Raw genomic sequence first — 22,025 nt, 5'->3', positions numbered from 1 at the left:
GTGTCAATTCTCATCCCCTCTTAATAATTTCTCATTCAACCATTAGACATTTTTGGGGTTTTCTCTGTAGCATAGGAAACTGACTCTGAACAGACATAGCGGGTAGAACTGTGTTAAAGATCTAAGCTAAGAGTGCATCCACTGACACAGATCATGAATTCATTGTCACTTTAAACATCTATTCATGAAAGTAAAGTATTTTGATAAGATATACCATTTCCTAGATTGTTCCTCCCGTGGGGTATACGGTACCCCTCTGCAAGGTGTGCAGAACAAGGGACAAGACAACAGATCTGGCAACAAATATAGTGGGGTGTTTTTAATATAAATGAAAATAAAATCAAAGGTTTAAAAAAAGACAATCATGACGAAAAAGCAAAAAATACAAACAGATAAGACTACCAGCCCCCATGCCAGACATGCCCATTCCTCTGTATTTGTACCACTGTCTGACTAAACATATGAGCGTACAGAGAACAACAGAAAACATCTCCTCCCCTCTCAAAATGCTAAATGCTGAACAAGCAATAGCTGAACCTATGCTTTCTTTTGTAAAATATATTCTTTGTGAGGAGGGATCAATGTACGGATTTTCATGACTTTAGCTCAAATGCAGTGAGAGGTGTGACCTTGCATGTTATACTGCCCCCATATGGCCAATCAATGTTATTGCATAAATCCCAGATCTGTAATAACATAATTCAGGTTTCCTCACAATCAGGTCAGTAGTGTCTGAGATATGGCATCTCAAGTATGTATTTACGGACATTTGGAGACGGATCTCTAGTCCCCTCCTCGATTTCATTGTGGGGGACAATGAGGTGAAGAATAGATGTGAAGGAAGAGTGACAGCTGTACATGAATTCCATACAAAAATGTAATATTGGCAGTTTTTTAGTCTGTAGAAGTGTACAAGTTCAAGTAGACAAGTAGTTATGTGTAGAGGTACCACTTCAGACATGTAAGTCTTCAAGAAGTAGGCTTAACAAAGTCGAGAGCAGGGCAACCTGGGGTCCTACACAATATGGCTGTATTTTCCAGGAACCCTGCAGGTGCAGAATAAGATGCTGCCATCTCTCTACTCTTAATACTTCTTCCACTGTGGTAGGGGGAGGTGTAGTCCCTCCAAACACCCATGCAAACATCAGGTAACTCCATTCAGTACTTGCTGAAGAAAGCCCAGATACAGTTATCACTTATGGTGTCAGCCTACCAATGCACTCTTTTGTCTCGGAGGCAAGTAAAGGTTATTGAAAACACATCTAAGGCAACCAAAGTGGATTAAATTAGGTCACAGTGTTTCCTGGAAAATGCATACACTTGTTTTCTTTCGTTGTGTCTAATGGTTGTTCAGAAGCATTGTGATTTCTTTCAAATTTTCACCAGTAGTTGTAAAAGTGGTGCTGATGAGCCTAAACTGTTTTGGACACTACCTCATCCAATTGTGTACAGTGTCATTCCTTAAACATATATTTCATTTTTATTTTAATATTTGCAATTCTTAAATTTTATTAATTCAGTTTGTATGAATTTAGTATGCCCAAAATCCCACAGTGCGTCTTTGGATTACTTCCAAATACATTTTTGTTTGCAGGGAAAACCAGTAGTTAAAATATGCCAATGTGCTGTAGATCTTAGATGTGTTTTCATGTTGATAGCTTTGCTATGCAACCCACAAAACAGAAAACTCTAAATGGATAAATGTTTTATTAGAAAAATCTGAAACAATTTCATATTTGCCAATTCTTAGTTTAAAAAAATTATAATGGTGAGAATTGTTTAATGGCTCCAAACAAGTGCTTTGGATAACAAGTGTTTAATATTATCCTCTAACTGTCATACTTGTTAAAAACATTAGATCTTTGTACTTTTACACAACAAAGTAAGAGCTTTGCAAACGTGGCGCATAATTCATTATTTACCACATCCATATTTTCCATACTTTCCCAGACCAGTTCAGAGCCCACCAGACCATAGAGGGAGTAAAATCCCCTCTAGCTTCAGCTGTATCAAAAGCCTCACACAGTTTCCCGAGCACACTGTCTTCAGAGGGGGTGACTCCCAGAATGCCTCAGCTTGTTTGTCTCATAGTTTAAGTGGTGCACACAGCCATGGAAAGATCATTAAATCACTGTTTTACCACTCAGCTTAATCCCCCCAAACAAAGAAAAAGATAAAAAAAAATGAGAGAATAGAGAGAGAGACAGAAGTGGAGTGTGAGATTAAGGGGAAGGTTGATGGATGCAAACTGACGGCTCAGTTTCCCAGGGTTGCTGAGGGGGACGAGGGTTCTTGATTCTAAATCTTCCAGTCCGGTGAGTGACTGGTGATCGGACGTTCCCCGTTCCCCCTGCAGCGGGCAGCCGCTCCAGTAGTGTCCGCGGCTGTGGCCATCTGCCGGATTACCCAGCAGGATATATTTTTATAGAGAGCATCCCATTCTTATCCCTCTTGCAAAGGTTTGCATTAAGGTTGAACTCGGGTGCGCTTACAATAGCAGATGAGGTAAGCCCTATCCTAACAGCACCCCTCCCCATCTCCTTGCTGTTGGAGAGACTGGTTCCGTCGGGTTTAAAAGGGCTGCTTTTCGTGGCATGAAAGAGGATCTCATGCAATGCCACTGTCTGTCCCTGACTGTCTTCATTCACCGACAATAAGTGGTGCCCAGGATTAAAAAAAGACCATTAGTATGTGCCAAGTGGGATTGTCTCATTCTAATAGGCATCAAAAGGCCAACTTTTCTGTGTTACCATACAGGTGAACTCATTCCTGGGAAAGGTTTTTTTTTCCCAGCCTCGTAGGAGCGATGGCGTCCCTCCCCCCCCTTCCTAAGTGGATTAGTCGTGCCAGTGCTACCCGGCTGTCACGGTACTGTCTACTTCCCGTCTCTCTCCCGGGCCTCTAATGTGATTAACCCAGCCCCTGTGGTCCACATGGTTCTGGAGGGTGGGTAAGGGGGGGGGGGGCACCTCCTTGGCATGTCCCTCCCCAGGCATTACTCGCCATTTCTTGGCAACTTTGTAAGACACGGCGGGCTGAGGTGCGTGAGACTGACCGGAAGAGAATGTTCAGAAGGTGTGTGAGATTCATGAATGATTCAGTAAAATTTGGTTTCCATTTTATCTGGTGTTGGGCCATATGTAGGCAGGGTTAAATGTATCGTGTCATTCTTACACAGCTCAATCTTATCTTCTGATTACATACATTTTGTGAGTACCCATTAAAAATGAGCAAGCTTTTTTACATGCTTGGGATACTAGGAAAATGGTCCCAAATGAAATATTGCTCTCCTCTCAGATATCCAGCAATCTTGCTATAATGATTATCAAATCTTAAACCCCTGACAATAGAAATGCAGATTATTACACCATTGGATTTATTCAAACTTCTCAGTGACCACTGACAATCTGTTCAAACCATTTGCATCCTGACATTTATAGATGTCTTTCAAAAAGGGCAGTACTGAATATTCATCACAGGCTTAAGTAGAGGTAATAACGATTGCTTCTGCCCATCATCTTGTCAAACCTAAGCATTATGTGGCTGCGCCTGTTTAACACATGTCACGCTCCATTTCGACTTGTCTGTCACAAGTCTTCCATCTGGGCATCTGTTCCTGAAGAGAGGTGGGGCACAAGGTCTCCCTAACCACATGGCCTTTACCCATCCACTGAATGAAAAGCTTCTCCGATGAATAAATGGCTCCTTAAGGACAAAAGGAAATACTCAATGCAGCAAACACCTTTCCATTTGCGTAAAATAGCTGTCGGTTTCGGTAGCCAAATATCTGTTGAGTCATTGGTCAATAAATTGAACCGGTAGCAACTGTTCTTGGAGTGCAACAAGGAAGTGTCCGAGGCCCATTTTGTTTGGTCATAGTTTGTAACAATATCCCATGTGAAATCAAAAGCTGATGTTTAAATGTTAATAACTCAAATAAAAATACCTCTCAGATGTCTGCCCAATCTATATAAACTATGCAATGTCATCCTAACATTTTTTATCACAAACTATTGCAATGTGAATGCCTTTTAAACCTAATGTATATGCTTGTGTGTACTTGCCCAGACAATGTTTCATGGACAGTGACTAACTTTGACGAATAGAAAATTGTCTAAGGATGTCCTTTTTAATGAACAGCTTTGCCTTGTTAGGTTTACACGTCAAATCTTTTAAAGAGTGTGGTGAAAAGCAGGTCTTTGTCCTGGGTGTTGCAGAACAGGGCACATTTTATTTTTAATCCTGCGTTATAAAAATTTAATAAGACAATAAATCTGCAGTTTTTTTCTAATTCACAATTTTACAATATTACAATAGAAATGCATTGCTACTGGATCTGGCTTGTGGCAGTATACAGTCGATACGTTATTCACTGTGTCCAGATTTCCTTGGTGTTTCTGAAGACTAGTCTGGAGAATAAAACCCCCTCCGCCCTAACCCAACCTGTTCTGTTCTCCATGCCGACGCAGGAGGGAGCAGCCTGGTCCAGCACACACTCCCGCATGCCATGTTTGGCAGTATTTCACGTGAGGGCACAGCATCGGTCAGGCGATGGTACGGAGGATTAACAGCCTTAATTAAGATTGTGTTATGTCTCAGCATGTGCTGTCTATATTCCAGACAACGCAGTGGGGACAGCAGGGTGGGGAGGTTCCTTAAACAGCAGGGTGGGGAGGTTCCTTAAACAGCTGCCTGTCCAAAAAGTTATGAAGATCATCAGCATTTCCACATCATGATGGAACGTCGGGTGGGGGAGGGAGGGGGCGAGATGTTTCTAATGCCATTTCTTATAGATTTGAGGAGAAAAAGAGAGCAAGTGAAGATGTATGTGTGTGTGTGTGTGTGCGCATCTGAGTGTTCATGTGTGTGTGCACGAGTATGAGAGGCAAAGTGAGAGAAAACAATCCATATATTGTGTCTCTGAGATGTAGTGCAGTGTGGGAAGGGGTCTGCAGCCCATGTATGGAGTTGGGGGTGTCCAAACACCGAATTCCAACACAACAGCGTGTAATGGAAGCTGACACTTATTGTATTTGTATGGGCTAATGAGTGTCTAAAAGCCTGTGACCGTGTGCTTCGAGGAATCTCATCGTGTGCTTACGTGTGGTGGGGGTGGGGGAAGGCATGTAGCTATATTAACACATTATACACTGTATTTCTGTGTTCCATGGAATCCAGGAATAATGGAAAAGCAGTCTGTTACTCATTTGAATGAGGTAATGACCTTATATCGCAATGGAATTTGTTACAGCAAAAACCATGGTATGACTTTTTGCTTGTTGATAACATAAAGCACATTTGCATATGGTGGAGTGACAGGCTGCTACGCATACCTATATTCTTTTTTTATTACTTTTTTGTCCATTCTTTATCAAAATGCTAATCTAATGTGCAGATCCTTGTGTAAACCAACAGGGACCATCTTCTGGTTACATGGGTGGGTGTTATACATTGTTACAGAAATGAGTAGTAAGATGAAGATCAATCCAGTATCCCCATACACTTAATAAAAGAATAAACAAATGTGATAGTGTAGAAAATAAGTACTAGTATGAAAATGGTTTTAAACTTCTCTACTTTTAGTACACTATTATTGGATATTTTTAAGGGTTCAGGCAAAGGTTTAATCCAAATAACTAACATTGCTACCAAGTTGTAAAAAATATTTTCATAAAACACTACTACTACTAATACTCCTATATTTGTATATAATAATGTGTCACCTGAATAGCATAGATCATATTTAGAATCCTCAAGGAAACATGTAATTTCAGATTTAAAAAAATACTGGAAACCAAATATAAATATACACGTATAGGCAGTGAAAAGATTTCAAAAAGTAACACCAAAAAGTACAACCCCATTTCCAATAAAATTGGGATGCTGCATAAAATGCAAATAAAAACAGAATGCAATGATGTGCAAATAATGTATCCCTATATTTAATTGAAAATACAACATATCAAATGTTGAAATAGAAATGTTATTATTTTTGGGACAATATATGCCTATGTTGTCAGGTCCTGGCTGAGGTGCCTCTAGGCATCTCTATGCGCCCGGGGGCCACAGCCAGGGCCTGACAGTGCTACTATTTTCTATTCCCCCGAATCAGAGGCAGCTGCACCTTGTTGTCTCTGACTGGGGACCCTATTTAAGTTGCTTCTGTTTTTCTTTAGTTTGTTGGTCATTGTTTGTGTTAGACATGCTGCAGTTCGTGGTGTGTACCTCTCCTTTTGTTGTTTTTGTTGCTGGAAAGAACAAGGAATGATTCCCTTCCATTGTGATCAGTAATACACACAGCCTGTGATCAGTAATACACACAGCTTGTGATCAGTAATACACACAGCCTGTGAACAGTAATACACACAGCCTGTGATCAGTAATACACACAGCCTGTGATCAGTAATACACACAGCCTGTGATTGGTAATACACACGGCCTAGGATCGGTAATACACACAGCCTGTGATCAGTAATACACACAGCTTGTGATCAGTAATACACACAGCCTGTGAACAGTAATACACACAGCCTGTGATCAGTAATACACACTGCCTGTGATCGGTAATACACACGGCCTGTGATCGGTAATACACACAGCCTGTGATCGGTAATACACACGGCCTGTGATCGGTAATACACACGGCCTGTGATCAGTAATACACACTACCTGTGATCAGTAATAAACACTACCTGTTGATCAGTAATACACACAGCCTGTGATCAGTAATACACACTGCCTGTGATCAGTAATACACACTACCTGTGATCAGTTATACACACTGCCTGTGATCAGTAATACACACTACCTGTGATCAGTTATACACACAGCCTGTGATCAGTAATACACACTACCTGTGATCAGTTATACACACTGCCTGTGATCAGTAATACACACTACCTGTGATCAGTTATACACACTGCCTGTGATCAGTAATACACACTACCTGTGATCAGTTATACACACTACCTGTGATCAGTTATACACACTGCTTGTGATCAGTAATACACACTACCTGTGATCAGTTATACACACAGCCTGTGATCAATAATACACACAGCCTGTGATCAGTAATACACACTACCTGTGATCAGTTATACACACTGCCTGTGATCAGTAATACACACGGCCTAGGATCGGTAATACACACAGCCTGTGATCAGTAATACACACAGCTTGTGATCAGTAATACACACAGCCTGTGAACAGTAATACACACAGCCTGTGATCAGTAATACACACGGCCTGTGATCGGTAATACACACGGCCTGTGATCGGTAATACACACAGCCTGTGATCGGTAATACACACGGCCTGTGATCGGTAATACACACGGCCTGTGATCAGTAATACACACTACCTGTGATCAGTAATAAACACTACCTGTTGATCAGTAATACACACAGCCTGTGATCAGTAATACACACTGCCTGTGATCAGTAATACACACTACCTGTGATCAGTTATACACACTGCCTGTGATCAGTAATACACACTACCTGTGATCAGTTATACACACAGCCTGTGATCAGTAATACACACTACCTGTGATCAGTTATACACACTGCCTGTGATCAGTAATACACACTACCTGTGATCAGTTATACACACTGCCTGTGATCAGTAATACACACTACCTGTGATCAGTTATACACACTACCTGTGATCAGTTATACACACTGCTTGTGATCAGTAATACACACTACCTGTGATCAGTTATACACACAGCCTGTGATCAATAATACACACAGCCTGTGATCAGTAATACACACTACCTGTGATCAGTTATACACACTGCCTGTGATCAGTAATACACACTACCTGTGATCAGTAATACACACAGCCTGTGATCAGTAATACACACTACCTGTGATCAGTTATACACACTGCCTGTGATCAGTGTGGATTGCATCGCGGTGCCATTGCCACAAGAACAGTGCACCACAACATGTTGTTTAGCCTGTGGTGTTATCTCTGTACCGGCACAACAACACCTTCTGGCTACAATTGAACTACTGGACCGCCACAACAAATGGGTTCAAAGGCATATGTCATGGGATGAACAGGGACAGATTGGATGGGTCTATTTTCCTCCAATATTAAGCAGTGTTTCAGTGTTTAGATGAGGTATAATTCTAGCTACCATTCCAGTGACTGGTCCTATATGTAATTTCAACATGGGGGCAGCCTACACGCTTAGAATGCATTGATAACATGTCTAATTAAATATTTCTGGCTACAGTCAATAACCTCCCAAGCAGTCATTTACAGTATGTCAGACAAACATGCATTGTGATTTTTGCCCACTGGTACATATATTGTAAATGTGGTATTGTTGAGTCCCTGAAAATTGCATGCTATGTCATATATTTGGCAATGTGCCCCATGTCATCAAAAGCACCTCCTTTCAATCTTGGAATTTCATGGCTGACAGTGGTAGGAAAGTGGTGCTACTTATAAATGATGTGTATATACTTTAGAGTGCCCTCCATAACTAAAAGATAACCTTTTATTTCCAGTTGTTTCAACACATACAGTACGAGTCAAAAGTTTGGACATACTTAATGGGTGTGTCCAAACCTTTGACTTTTACTGTATACGTTTTACTAATCAAGAATATTAGCCCGTTCAGAGATCCATCCCTCCATTTCATGTGAAAAAAGTATTGGGACAATTCAACTTAAAGCAAATGTATAAAGGTATTAAAGCTTGTATTTATTTGCAAATCACTGCAATAATAGCAGTGAGTGTACAATCCATCGCATCACCAAACTCTTGGTATCATCCTCTGAGATGCTTTGCCAAGCCTTTAATGAAGCCATTTTGAGCTGCTGCATGTATTGGGGAGTTTCAGCAAGTGAAATGCATATTTAGTTAGATTTAAAGCAGAAGCGATTTGGACAGTCTAAAACGTTTTTCCTCTGATGAACTCCTTGGTTGTGTCGGTAGTGAGTTTTGGGTCATTGTCCTGTTGCATTGTGAAGCTTCACCCAATGTGTCTGGTCGCATTTTCTTGTACATTGGCAGCCTAGATCCTTCTGTCCTTCTGCTGATCCTTCTGCTGCCAACATTCAGAGGCAGCCATGCATGCCCATGTCATGACACTACCTCCACCATGTAGTGATTATTCTGCAGTTCCTTTTTTCTCCACACTTTAGCCTTCACATCACTTTGATTAAGGTTAACCTTCATGTCATCTGTTCATAAAACTGGATAATCTCTCTACTTTTTAGCAAATTCTAATCAGGCCTTCGTGTTTTTGATGCTGATCAGAGGTTTGCGGGTGGCAGTGTAGCCTTGGTAATTCTGCTGTAGTAATCCTCTGTCAAATATAAATTGTAATACTTTCACTCCATCATCCTGGTGGTTGTTGGTGATTACACAAACATAAATGTTAAGGTTATTTTTAACAACTCTGGTCATTTTTCTGTAATCAACTGCAGTTGTTTTCTTTGGCTGACCTGGTTGTTTCGATTTATTTGTTTTTCAGGACACTCCAAACTGTTGATTTGGCAATGACCTACTTTGTACTATGATTCTAATCAAGTTCCTTTTTCTTTTAGCATCCAAATTGCTTGCTTTTATTTCATAGATAGCTCCCTAGTCTTCATGTTGTATTATGCCTGCTGACACAAAACACAGATTCCAAAGTCAAAAGCAAAGGATTGAAACTATTCATTCACAGATCTTTAATGCACAGAGTAATGAAAGAAATACAACAGGAAACACGTCATCAATTAAAATCACCTGTGAGCTAAATGTCCCAATACTTTGTTCACATAAAATGGAGAATGGAATCTGACCTTGCTGTTATTCTTTGTTGGTTAACGATATGTGTTGATATGAACAGAAATTAAAGGTGACAGTCTACTTACGCCTGATATTCATATTTTAGTCTTATTTTCATATACACTCAGTACAGCAAAAATAACCATTTTGAATTTACTGGCCCAATAGTTGTGTATCCCAATAGGCACTGTAAACCACATATTATACATCCAGCCCAAAATGAAAGGTTTTAAAAAAAAAGTGTGTTATTCGCAAAAGTCCTTGAATGCATCTTGAAGGAATTTAGTTACTTGAAGGACCAATTTTGAGACAGACACTTTCAGTTTTGTTCCATATGATATGATAAAGTTTTAACAATATAGTAACAATTGTTGAACTACCAGTTCAGTTCAGTATCAAGTCAGCTGGCTCAGTTGCTGATGTTTAATGTAATGAGAGTGGGAGAATAATTAACTAATTTGACATCACATTTGAAAGCCTCAAACAATTCATGTAGTTATCTTCCCATATATCCATGGTTCTTGCAACTTTATTGGCTGATTCCTCCTAATGACTATGTTGGTCACATTATAACCACTTGTACCATGTACACTCACCTAAAGGATTATTAGGAACGCCTGTTCAATTTCTCATTAATGCAATTATCTAATCAAACAATCACATGGCAGATGCTTCAATGCATTTAGGGGTGTGGTCCTGGTCAAGACAATCTCCTGAACTCCAAACAGAATATCAGAATGGGAAAGAAAGGTGATTTAAGCAATTTTGAGCGTGGCATGGATGTTGGTGCCAGACGGGCCGGTCTGACTATTTCACAATCTGCTCAGTTACTGGGATTTTCACCCACAACCATTTCTAGGGTTTACAAAGAATGGTGTGAAAAGGGAAAAACATCCAGTATGCGGCAGTCCTGTGGGCGAAAATGCCTTGTTGATGCTAGAGGTCAGAAGAGAATGGGCTGACTGATTCAAGCTGATAGAAGAGCAACTTTGACTGAAATAACCACTTGTTACAACCGAGGTATGCAGCAAAGCATTTGTGAAGCCACAACACGCACAACATTGAGGCGGATGGGCTACAACAGCAGAAGACCCCACCGGGTACCACTCATTTTCACTACAAATAGGAAAAAGAGGCTCCAATTTGCACGAGCTCACCAAAATTGGACAGTTGAAGACTGGAAGAATGTTGCCTGGTCTGATGAGTCTCGATTTATGTTGAGACATTCAGATGGTAGAGTCAGAATTTGGCATAAACAGAATGAGAACATGGATCCATCATGCCTTGTTACCACTGTGCAGGCTGGTGGTGGTGGTGTAATGGTGTGGGGGATGTTTTCTTGGCACACTTTAGGCCCCTTAGTGCCAATTGGGCATCGTTTAAATGCCACGGCCTACCTGAGCATTGTTTCTGACCATGTCCATCCCTTTATGACCACCATGTACCCATTCTCTGATGGCTACTTCCAGCAGGATAATGCACCATGTCACAAAGCTCGAATCATTTCAAATTGGTTTCTTGAACATGACAATTAGTTCACTGTACTGAAATGGCCCCCACAGTCACCAGATCTCAACCCAATAGAGCATCTTTGGGATGTGGTGGAACGGGAGCTTCGTGCCCTGGATGTGCATCCCACAAATCTCCATCAACTGCAAGACACTATCCTATCAATATGGGCCAACATTTCTAAAGAACGCTTTCAGCACCTTGTTGAATCAATGCCATGTAGAATTAAGGCAGTTCTGAAGGCGAAAGGGGGTCAAACACAGTATTAGTATGGTGTTCCTAATAATCCTTTACGTGAGTGTATATGAGATTATATTGAAATATACTGGTACTGACTACTGAGCGAGTGTACCTATTAGGAAACAGGTATTGGCACGGATGTGACGCATCTTTGTATATCTGGTAAATCTTTCAAATATATTTTTTTTAATGTATTTTCACATTTATTTCATGCTTTATTACATACAAATAGTGGAAAAAGATAGAGTAGAAAGTATTTTGCTGAAAGAGTTTTGGGCCAGATTCAAGACCACTTATATCTAGGTTTAACCTTCAGAATGCATGAATGGGTCCTTCATAATTGTTCATTATGTTCATAAAATTTATCATCTCCCAACATCTCAAATGGGAGTAAAACACAGAGATCAAAAAGAAGGCACACCAGCACATTGTTCACTTATGGCAGATAGAAAAATAGAAAATCACCAAGTGTATCCTGATCCGGCTCCACACATCAGTCACAGAGTACACTCTCACCTCCTCCATCCCTGTCTAACCTGACCCGGCTCCACACATCAGTCACAGAGTACACTCTCACCTCCTCCATCCCTGTCTAACCTGACCTGGCTCCACACATCAGTCACAGAGTACACTCTCACCTCCTCCATCCCTGTCTAACCTGACCTGGCTCCACACATCAGTCACAGAGTACACTCTCACCTCCTCCATCCCTGTCTAACCTGACCCGGCTCCACACATCAGTCACAGAGTACACTCTCACCTCCTCCATCCCTGTCTAACCTGACCCGGCTCCACACATCAGTCACAGAGTACACTCCCACCTCCTCCATCCCTGTCTAACCTGACCCGGCTCCACACATCAGTCACAGAGTACACTCTCACCTCCTCCATCCCTGTCTAACCTGATCCGGCTCCACACATCAGTCACAGAGTACACTCTCACCTCCTCCATCCCTGTCTAACCTGATCCGGCTCCACACATCAGTCACAGAGTACACTCTCACCTCCTCCATCCCTGACTGGTTTGGGTCTGCCTCTGCCCGCTACGGAGGTAAACTGCAATGCATAGTACAGTCTGCAGTAAATTTTAATTGGCTGCCATCTGCCGTTTCTTTCCTCATGCTGTGGCCCTAAGCAACCAGCCATTTGTCACACAGAGGCGAATAAGACTATGCTCGCCACATCAAGCCACTTTCAAACAGGTAACTGCAAATTAAACAACTACACAACACCTAGAACTCTGCTTAATCTCCCTACATCTAGATAGACTAATACAGGTATTTTGTCCCTATATGTTGTGTGAGCCATCTACTACCAGAGGGGCACAAGGAACAAGGTGCTGCCTAGCGACAATATTCCGCCCTGGGCGAGATGGGGAACAGGTGTCGCTAATGAACTAAAGAGTTAAAGGGAAGCAGGCAATACATCACAAAAAAAAGGATGACTAATCTATGCTGGGGCTGACCAGGTGCTGTGCAAGAAAGTATTGTGTTTTGTTTGATTTTGCTTATAAGGATTGTTTGCTTTGCTCAGAGGTGAGCTAGATGTTTATTTCCATTGGTGAACCAGGTTACTCTTTTAGTGAATAAAGCAAATCTTTTCAGTTTCTTTTTGTATACCACAATTGGTTTCCTGTCTCGTCTTTGACTATACTTGTGCTGCTAAGAGTGAGACCGAAGGTAAAAGCTCACAGTTGTCTAGTAGCAGCACTCTTACATCAAGTAATGCTGGGTAAGTAATCTCCATTATTTACTTAACAAATAATGGAGATTCTGATTACTTGCCCAATTTTGCCACTTGATGGCAGTCTTGAGTAGGTTTGATCATAGCCTGGCACCTGCTTGCACGCACATGTCCCTTTTGATATTGTGTAACAAAACTACTCTCTGGTTTGTATTTTAACTGCAATGGTAAACAATAGGAAATACCCCAAAACACTATTTGTTTTCAGTGAACAGCACTGATTAAGGTAGATTCAGACACTGGTCATTTAATATCCTAATTAGAGTAGGGAACTCTGGTTCTTGTATCTACAGGTAACCTGTGATTGGAGGTAGCTAACTCTTTATGGAGTTTCAAGGGCATATGTTTGTGTTGCTTATTGGAGGTTTGGGGTGGGGGTTGTTTTCAGGGGGATCATATTGACTAATAATGGGGGGGTCATATTGGCCTGTCTAATATTGGGTGGTCATGATCCTCCTTTCCCCACCCAATTCTACGCCACTATGGAGATTGCTAACTTGCTACTCACATCACGAGGAGACTGAAAAATAGGGTTTGACACAATTGACACATGTAGTCCTGTTAAATGTGCCAATTTGCAACCACGAGCGTTAGAACATCACTGAAGTTCGCATTGAACTGGGTGATATCCACCCTGTACGCGAGCAAATTGGGTCACCCATCACACCAACCTTAATCAAGTGAAGACGAGGCAGCTTTGCTGCATCCGGTTACAATGGGGATTCCCCAAGGGAAAATGGTGAGGGCGAGTGCTTATGGGCTGTACACTTCGTGACTTTAGTCCAGCTTCAGTGTTCGTATTCAAGACAATCGCTGGACTCCAATTGCAAACAGCCACCTCAGCCCTTGAATTATGTTTTACATTGACAACCCAAGTGCGCTTGCCGAAGAAATGGGTGAGGGTACCCCTGAGTGACAGTGGACAGAAGCGTTTAGCTATGTATCAAACCGCAATGTATCATGGGTAAATTGACTGCCTGACATGTTATATTTTGTACTTATATATACAACTATATTTATTCATTATATACATATATTGACAATAATTGTTTAGTAAATAAATCCTAATAAAATCCTACATTTACTGACCTGATCGGTGACTTATAATTTTTTTTCTTACAATTTTTTACGACCCCCTTTTGAGCGATCAATATGGTAGCGTCCTTTTCCTGGCAGCTTTACTTTCCACACGTGTGTGCTGTATTATAAGACCAATAACAACACAAACGTAATGCTAGCGTTTTCATATTAATATGGAGTTATGTACCCATGTTCCGCGCAAAACTTTTATATGTTCATTTCCTAACTGTCATGCATCGTACAATAAAGCATGGAAACTAGATGCTCATATTTGCAAGCACACTGGGCTGGTAAGTACAGCGAGCTAAACAGTTAGCGCGGCTAGTAGTACTACATTCCGCTGTTTGCTAGCTAGCAACTAACTAAACTAGATGATTTTTTGGCAAATCCAGTATTGTAGCGTTGCTAAAAACAGCTAGCTAAGAAAATGGGTAACACAAAAATAGACACCTGCAAGTGAATGTTGTTTTCGTTATTGGTTTGTGGTAACGGCATCCATATTCCGAATTCTCGTCGCTCTAGAACTGTACTACTCGGAGTGAACAGTATTTAGACCAATGTGTACTGTGTACTCGGCTCCAACTGAAACCCATTACTTGGTTTGTTACGTCTGCTAATGGAAGGGCTTGCGGATGAAACCGCTTTCAAATGTATTGAGGCTATTCCAGCGTTACGGAAGTTATTGGCAAAGGACATGCAATCAAGTACTAAGCATGACCAGAGTACTTTATTGAAAGTAATCTGTCCAAACACATTTGGCACACACAAATAGGTGGTTTATGTACAAACCCACTGTACATTTTTAATGGTTCTTGCTTCTGATGGGGATGTAAAAACCCTCGAAATAAATCTGTGCTTCAATCCAAACTTTGTATTGTCAAATTTCAACTCCAAAGTGCCGGAAGAAAGAGCAGAAGAATGTCGCTGTCCAATACTTTTGGAGGTCACTATAGGTATATAATACAGTAATGTCTATACAAAGTTGACAATTATACACAGTTAGTTGGTATCAGATAATGGGATGTGAGTGGTGAGTATATAACATGTAGATTGACAATTGATTCATACATTTCCAGTTTTTTGAAGTGGCCTATATATCTAGATGCAGGGAGAGGAGTAGTGTTTTGAGTGTGCTATTGTGCAGATGTTTAGTTAACATTTTTGGTGGTGGTTTGATGTGGTGAGAATGGCCTTAGTCATCTCTGTGGGACAGATGACTGGTTGCTGAGGGCCACAGGACAGGGAAAGTTGTTTTGGGAGGATAGACCTGTCCTCTCCACCTGCTGGTAGAACCTTTTTGGAACTGTGGCTGACCCGGGTGGCCAGGAAAGTTTGTGCCTGCACACTCTGAGTCATGTAAGACCTCAGGGGAGGGCAGGTTGAGGTCAGTGACCCTGTCTGCAGATAGCACAATGCATTTAGAAGATGTGGTGTTGTGGCTTCAGGTGGGAAAGGGTGAGACCAAACATTCATGCGGTGGTCCATTACTGTCAGATAAACAATGCAGTCGACTGCATCTGTGAGTAAGCCGTGTTAACCACTTGAAGTCTTGAAAATATCTTTGTTTTGTCTTAAAGTGAAATGCTAGCTATTGCTCTTCTTTAAGAATAATTAGATATTCTAATATGATTGAAGAGATGAAATATGACATTATTTCCTCTGTCCTGTGTACTTACATTTCCACTGTATTCTGTTTGCAGAAACCATTTGTGTGCGGACAAGGTGGTTGTGACAAGTCGTTCTGCACCAAATACCATCTAGCTCGGCATCAGCTGAGCCACAGTGGCGAGAGACCCTACAGGTGACTGCGTTTTATAGCCAGCGTCTGTACATAAATCTGACACATTGATTACAATGAGGAGTGAAAATTGTGCTTCTGTTTTTTGACAGATGTACAGTAGATGGATGCACAGATGCCTTCACCACAAATTATAATTTGAAGAAACATGTTAATCGCAAACACAGCCATGAAGATAGACCGCTTGAATATGTGGTGAGTTCATCTCATCACTATTTATTTGTATGTCTTTGTTTGAATTGAATTCAGTTTAGCTGCTTAATCACAGCTCAGGTATATTTGCTTTCTGAAATTATTTTACTGTTCCATGTTTACAGTGTAGCTTTGAGGGCTGTGGAAAAGCGTTCAAGAAGAACAATCAGCTCAAGTCACATGAGTGTCAGCAACACACCAATTTACCCCCCTTTCAGTGAGTAAATGACGGACATTGCTTTTTTTTTGTATTTTAAAGGACAGATCTGAGCCTCATAAAAAGGCCTAGTGGACGCTTTACTGAGCGCTTTACCCTTTTGATACTCAACACTATCCTTTCGTCTCTATGGCTGACTTACTTTACAGATGTACCTTTGAAGGCTGTGGAAAACGGTTCACTTTCCCCAATAAACTGCGGCTTCACGAGAAGGTCCACCGAGGTGAGATGTGTCCCCTAATCCTGCAGCAGACTAGACTGGATCTGACCCTGAGCCCTGCAGCAGACTAGACTGGATCTGACCCTGAGCCCTGCAGCAGACTAGACTGGATCTGACCCCGAGCCCTGCAGCAGACTAGACTGGATCTGACCCTGAGCCCTGCAGCAGACTAGACTGGATCTGACTCCGAGCCCTGCAGCAGACTAGACTGGATCTGACCCCGAGCCCTGCAGCAGACTAGACTGGATCTGACCCCGAGCCCTGCAGCAGACTAGACTGGATCTGACCCTGAGCCCTGCAGCAGACTAGACTGGATCTGACCCTGAGCCCTGCAGCAGACTAGACTGGATCTGACCCTGAGCCCTGCAGCAGACTAGACTTAATGTGCTTCTCTCCGACAGGTTACCCCTGTGAAGAAGATGGCTGCTCTTTCATTGGAAAGACCTGGACTGAATATACTAAGCATAGAAGAGACGTGCACATAGGTAGGCTGTTAGAATAGGATGTGAGTAACATTCTGGTAACCTGTGCTGTTATACCAGGTGCCTTTGCCTAGAGGTGAGTGACAGGTACTGCTACAGTAGGTGTCTGTGCTACCAGTTCTGTTACAGTGTAACGAGTGCAGCAGGGTGTTTCGCGACAGCTGGTTCCTGAAGCAGCACCAGCGGATCCATGCGGAGGAGCGCCAGGTGTTCGTCTGTCCGAGGGAAAGGTGCCAGAGGTCCTTCACCACGCCGTTCAACCTGCAGAGTCACATCAGTTCCTTTCATGAGGAACTGCGACCTTACATCTGCCCCCATGAAGGGTGCGGAAAGACCTTTGCCATGAAGGTATGTATAGTCGACCAGCTACTGTATCTCTGGAGGTGGGTTTGAATGGGAATTACTGTATTACTTTACTTAATTACTGTACCTCCCAGACCTGGATCAGGCCATCAGTCTGTGGTGCTACTTGGCCTACACAATGTCCCAGAGGTTCTCAATTGGAGTCAGGTCTGGTGAACATGAGTTCTATTCAATGGCATCAATACCTTCGTCATCCAGGAACTGCCTACACACTCTGGCCACGTGAGGCCTTTCATTGTCCTGCACCAGAAGAAACCCAGGGCCCACTGCACCAGCGTAAGGTCTGATGATGGGTCTGAGGATTTCATTCTGGTGCCTAACAGCAGTCAGGGTACTGTGGCTAGCACATGGAGGTCTGTGCGACACTCCAAGGATGTGCCTCCCCAGACCATCACTGACCCACCGCCAATCTGTCTTGCTGGATGATGTTGCAGGCAGCATATCGTTCACCATGGGGTCTCCAGACTCTGAGAACGTGACAGACGTGAAAGTGTGAACCTGCTCTCATTTGTGAAGAGAACGGGGTGCCAATGGCAGACCTGCCAATTCTGGTGTTCTCTGGCGAATACCAATCGAGCTGCACGGTGCTGGGCTGTGACATGTCCCACTAGAGGATGTTGGGCCCTAATGCCACCTTCATGGAGTCTGTTTCTGTTAGTTTGATCAGAAACATACACACCAGTAGCCTGCTGGAGGTCATTTTGTAGGGCTGTGGCAGTGCTCCTCCTGTTCCTTCTCTTACAGATGAAGGAACAGGTACCGCCTCATGTTACCAGTAGTGACAAGGACACTAGCAAAACTAGAGAAGAATCAGTCCGTAGGGATAAGGAGAGAGCAACTGTCTGTGGCCACCACCTGCAAAACCATTTCCTTTTTGTGGGGTGTCTTGCTGTTGTCTCCCCAGTGTACCTGTGGTCACTTTAATTTGCACCAAAATAGGTGATGTGGATTCACAATCACGTATGCTTCCTTACTGGACAAATTGATATCCCTGAAGTTTAATTGATTTTGTGTTATACTGTGATGATTGTGTACTTTTGTCCTGTGGACAAAGTGATGAGAAACAACAAAATGTGGACAAAGTGATGAGAAAGAAACACAACATTTGAGTGGCCAGTGAAGAGAGATCTAAACATCTATAAGATATGGCTAGAGCTGAAAACCACAGTTGGTGGGAGGACACATCTCAAACAGAGCAGTTTGCTGCCGAAAGTGTGGACCACATTGCCAGTGAAAAGTCCAGTTTGGTCATTGATGGCTGTAATAAACATTTGTAGGCACTTTTCCTGACCATAAGCTGTGTAAACCTGCACATTTCCTGCAATATTTCTTAAAGTTTAATTCAGAAATGTTATGGAATAATTTGGAAAAGTGTCAAGATGTTTGGCTTGAACTGAATATTTCTTATAGTAATATGCCCTGTGTTTCACAGCAAAGCTTACAACGCCACAGTGTTGCCCACGACCCAGAACGGAAGAAACAGGTATGAATATTCATAGGCATATAAACCGTTCTATTAGCTGGTATCTACCCCTTAAAGTGCCGTTCCAAGCATTATATGTTTAGTTTATATTATGTGCATCTGTGAGTATTTTGGCACTGTATTATCTGACCATCCTATTTTCAAATCTGCAGAAGAAATCCAGACCCAAGCGATCTCTCGCTTCCAGACTGAGTGGTTACAAGCCTAAGAGTTGTGGTCCAAATCCTCACACATCTTCCGAATCGGTTGTAAGCGGTCAGTCAGAGCCAGCAAACGATGTTGGATCAGAGCCTATTGAACTGGTAGCCCTTCTGCAAGACAGTCATTTACCACACTGGGTACGAAATCAAATAACTGTCTGACCTGGGTAGCAGGAATGCAATTGATTAGTGCATTGGGCCACTACCCAAAAATTAGCTGGTATCCTATAGGGGTGAAAAACGTGTGCCTTTGAGCAAGGCATTTAACCCCAGTTGCTTCTGCAATTTGTTCTGGATAAAAGCATCCCCCAATTTACTAAAATGTTCATTTTGCCCTATCATGAATGACTAATTGGAGTAAATTAACTCCAGACAGCCACTCCCAAAAAAGTATTTGCTTATTTTCACTGCATAGATTGTGTTCTGCTGCAAACCCACACATACAAATGTGGAGTTGATTTACATGTATTTATTTCCCGAGTTCAGTGCTGTGAGTCTGGTGTACGACCTATGTTGGAGGCATTAGATGGGTCATCAGTGTTTGCTGGATGCGAGCTGGTATTTGTGGCCGGCACTGCCACTCCTTTGTTCATTTCTTTGATCTCCTTTTCCGAGGGCGGACGTAGGATGCACATGGCAGCTCTACCGTCCTGAATGACTTTGGGTTTGGAAACAAATCCCACTGGTATCTTGACCTGTAAAACCATCTGCTCCAGGCTTGTGTCCTGTTGTCAGTAACAGAAAAACACCACATTAACACATGATCATGTTCAGCACTTTAACATCGTTAACAATCAGTAGAGCTCTACAGTAAAAAAGGAGCCCTTATTTCTGTCCACAAGGAGAGATTCATGTATAAATATGCACATCTGAGCCTGATTTGTTTGTTTATCAAGTGTTTTGCTCATGTTTGTACTTGTTTAAATACTCAGGATTGAATGTATGTTTTTGCAATAAAAACCTAATTAATCCGTCTGGCTATGTCATTACTTATGACTAGAACAATGAAGGGGTATATTCAGGATGATGCTGGTTTCAAATGTGAGTTTTACCGATTACTAGTAAATACATCCGTTTAGTTCCCTGCCCTAGTTAAGTAGGTGAAGTACACATATTTAGTCATTATGAAGCAAGTCAATTACCACAGCATCTTTGAAAGTACAAAATGGCAAATAGAACCTCAAAAGGAACATGCGTGAAATTCAAGATGGGAATTTCTCACCAGGGCCTGTGTATGTTCCACACGTCCTGTCCTTAGAGTGACTCTGACATGGTGCTTCTTGTCCAGCCAGGTCTGGATCTGCTTCAGTTTGGTCAGAAGATCATGGTTACCTATGTCAGAAGACATAGTGAGCTCCTTCACTTGCACAGGACCTGAGAAGAGATCAATGGTTTGGATTTCAGATGTGAGATAAGGCAGCGCTGTATGTGTGCTGCAAGGTAGTTCGTGTAATGGCAAAATGTTACACCTGTCTTGGCCTTCTTTTTCTCACGCAGTCGGAGCTGCTCCTCATGGATCTGTTTGCCAGTCATCAGTTGGTAGACAGGAGGGTCTTTGTTTTCGTTGAGAGGGACTAATTTAAGATCCATTTCGTCCATCAGTCTAAGGACATCGGCTCTATGCATGGTGCCCATGTTCTCACCAGTTTCACTAATCACCTGCAGGTGGCGCTGGTGGATCTTCCGGCCAATACTGCCAATGGTGCCACGGGCATCTTGAAAATGCTTCTTATTCTTCTTAGGCACCTGCCCCTCTCCAGTTTCAACCACTGTGGTGGACAGTGGAGACCATCCCCAAGACAACGGTGCACTCACATGTCTCCCTTTATGTGAAAGAAGCACAGACCCAGAGGCTGTCCCCCCGAAGCTAAGAGCTCTGGCACAGACCCCTCTAGGTGCATGGTTCAGTACCCACCTCAGACAAGCAGTAGACATTTTGAGCTGAAGGAAAGAGAAAGCGGTGTACAAACATGAAATTAGGCGTTATTGTCAGAAACAACAACGCATTTAGCGAGTAACTCAAGCAAGAACGCTCACAAGGCAGGAAACGCAAGACAAAGGGCGGACAAACATTGAAGCCTGGTTAACTATTACTTTAATAAACTAACAATTTTTGACAATGACAAGTTGGAGCCTGTACAAGGCTACGAATGTATATAACACAGGCACGCGACTGGAAGCGTTCCGGTCGATGCACAAGAACAATTACCTAAGGACGCTCGAAGAAATGTAAACGGGTGTATATTTTACCTGAATTCAATGTATACGTTTTTCGCTTCGCTTAACACCAAAATGAGTTAGTTTCTATCCATACTACCAGAGAATGGGCTATACAAAGGTATATCTGATACGACGTGAACGGGGTCCTGTCTCCTTAACAGTTATTGGCGCAACATGATGACACACAGTCGCAGACTAATGATCTCTCTGTATTTGTAGTTTCAGACTTTGTCCGAATGAGGCACTCTAACTATTAATGTTAGGCTATAAGTAATAGTACGTAGCCCATAGGCAACAACAAACTCGACTTGGCTACATCTGCTGTTCATAATACCCTGATCATGGGCTGGACTAGTCTAATTGTTATCAAATTATATTCTAAGCGAACCGTGTGATCCACATCTAAGTTCGATTTTGAATAGGCGTAGTCATTGGAAGGCAATTGGTCTTTCAAACGAAAGGACAAATCTCATAGAAATTGCATACATT

General features: G+C 42.2%; 2 protein-coding genes across 3 annotated transcripts; one reads left to right on the top strand and one right to left on the bottom strand.

The window, feature by feature from the left end:
• Positions 1–14,446: 14,446 nt before the first annotated feature.
• Positions 14,447–20,287, top strand: gtf3aa (general transcription factor IIIAa). Its single transcript, XM_010899848.4, has 9 exons — positions 14,447–14,651; positions 16,062–16,162; positions 16,252–16,354; positions 16,477–16,568; positions 16,718–16,791; positions 17,190–17,273; positions 17,389–17,618; positions 19,066–19,116; positions 19,269–20,287. Exons 1-9 carry the CDS (start codon positions 14,535–14,537, stop codon positions 19,476–19,478), a joined length of 1,062 nt encoding a protein of 353 aa, XP_010898150.1. The 5' UTR covers positions 14,447–14,534; the 3' UTR covers positions 19,479–20,287.
• Positions 19,770–21,723, bottom strand: mtif3 (mitochondrial translational initiation factor 3). 2 transcript variants are annotated; one of them, XM_010899846.4, is made up of 4 exons: positions 21,567–21,723; positions 20,786–21,257; positions 20,539–20,690; positions 19,770–20,041 (listed from the first exon to the last, which is right to left on the bottom strand). In XM_010899846.4, exons 2-4 carry the CDS (start codon positions 21,249–21,251, stop codon positions 19,799–19,801), a joined length of 861 nt encoding a protein of 286 aa, XP_010898148.2. In that variant the 5' UTR covers positions 21,252–21,257; positions 21,567–21,723; the 3' UTR covers positions 19,770–19,798. The 2 variants fall into 2 exon arrangements, with proteins under 2 accessions (XP_010898148.2, XP_019903346.2); XM_020047787.3 differs by having other exon boundaries at positions 20,539–20,648.
• Positions 21,724–22,025: the final 302 nt, after the last annotated feature.

The sequence above is a fragment of the Esox lucius genome, chromosome 7, assembly GCF_011004845.1.
Source record: "Esox lucius isolate fEsoLuc1 chromosome 7, fEsoLuc1.pri, whole genome shotgun sequence".
Taxonomy (NCBI): Eukaryota; Metazoa; Chordata; class Actinopteri; order Esociformes; family Esocidae; genus Esox; species Esox lucius.
The sequence above is the reverse complement of the archived record's forward strand: the minus strand, read 5'-3'. Positions and strand labels throughout refer to the sequence as shown.

Coding starts and splice junctions, on each gene's coding strand:
- mtif3 (XM_010899846.4), bottom strand. CDS start 21,251: ATGTCTACTGCTTGTCTGAGGTGGGTACTGAACCATGCACCTAGAGGG. Junction 20,691..20,785: donor GAAAAAGAAGGCCAAGACAG/GTGTAACATTTT, acceptor ATCTCTTCTCAG/GTCCTGTGCAAGTGAAGGAG. Junction 20,042..20,538: donor TGGAACATACACAGGCCCTG/GTGAGAAATTCC, acceptor TACTGACAACAG/GACACAAGCCTGGAGCAGAT.
- gtf3aa (XM_010899848.4), top strand. CDS start 14,535: ATGGAGTTATGTACCCATGTTCCGCGCAAAACTTTTATATGTTCATTT. Junction 16,163..16,251: donor AGTGGCGAGAGACCCTACAG/GTGACTGCGTTT, acceptor GTTTTTTGACAG/ATGTACAGTAGATGGATGCA. Junction 16,569..16,717: donor ACCAATTTACCCCCCTTTCA/GTGAGTAAATGA, acceptor CTTACTTTACAG/ATGTACCTTTGAAGGCTGTG.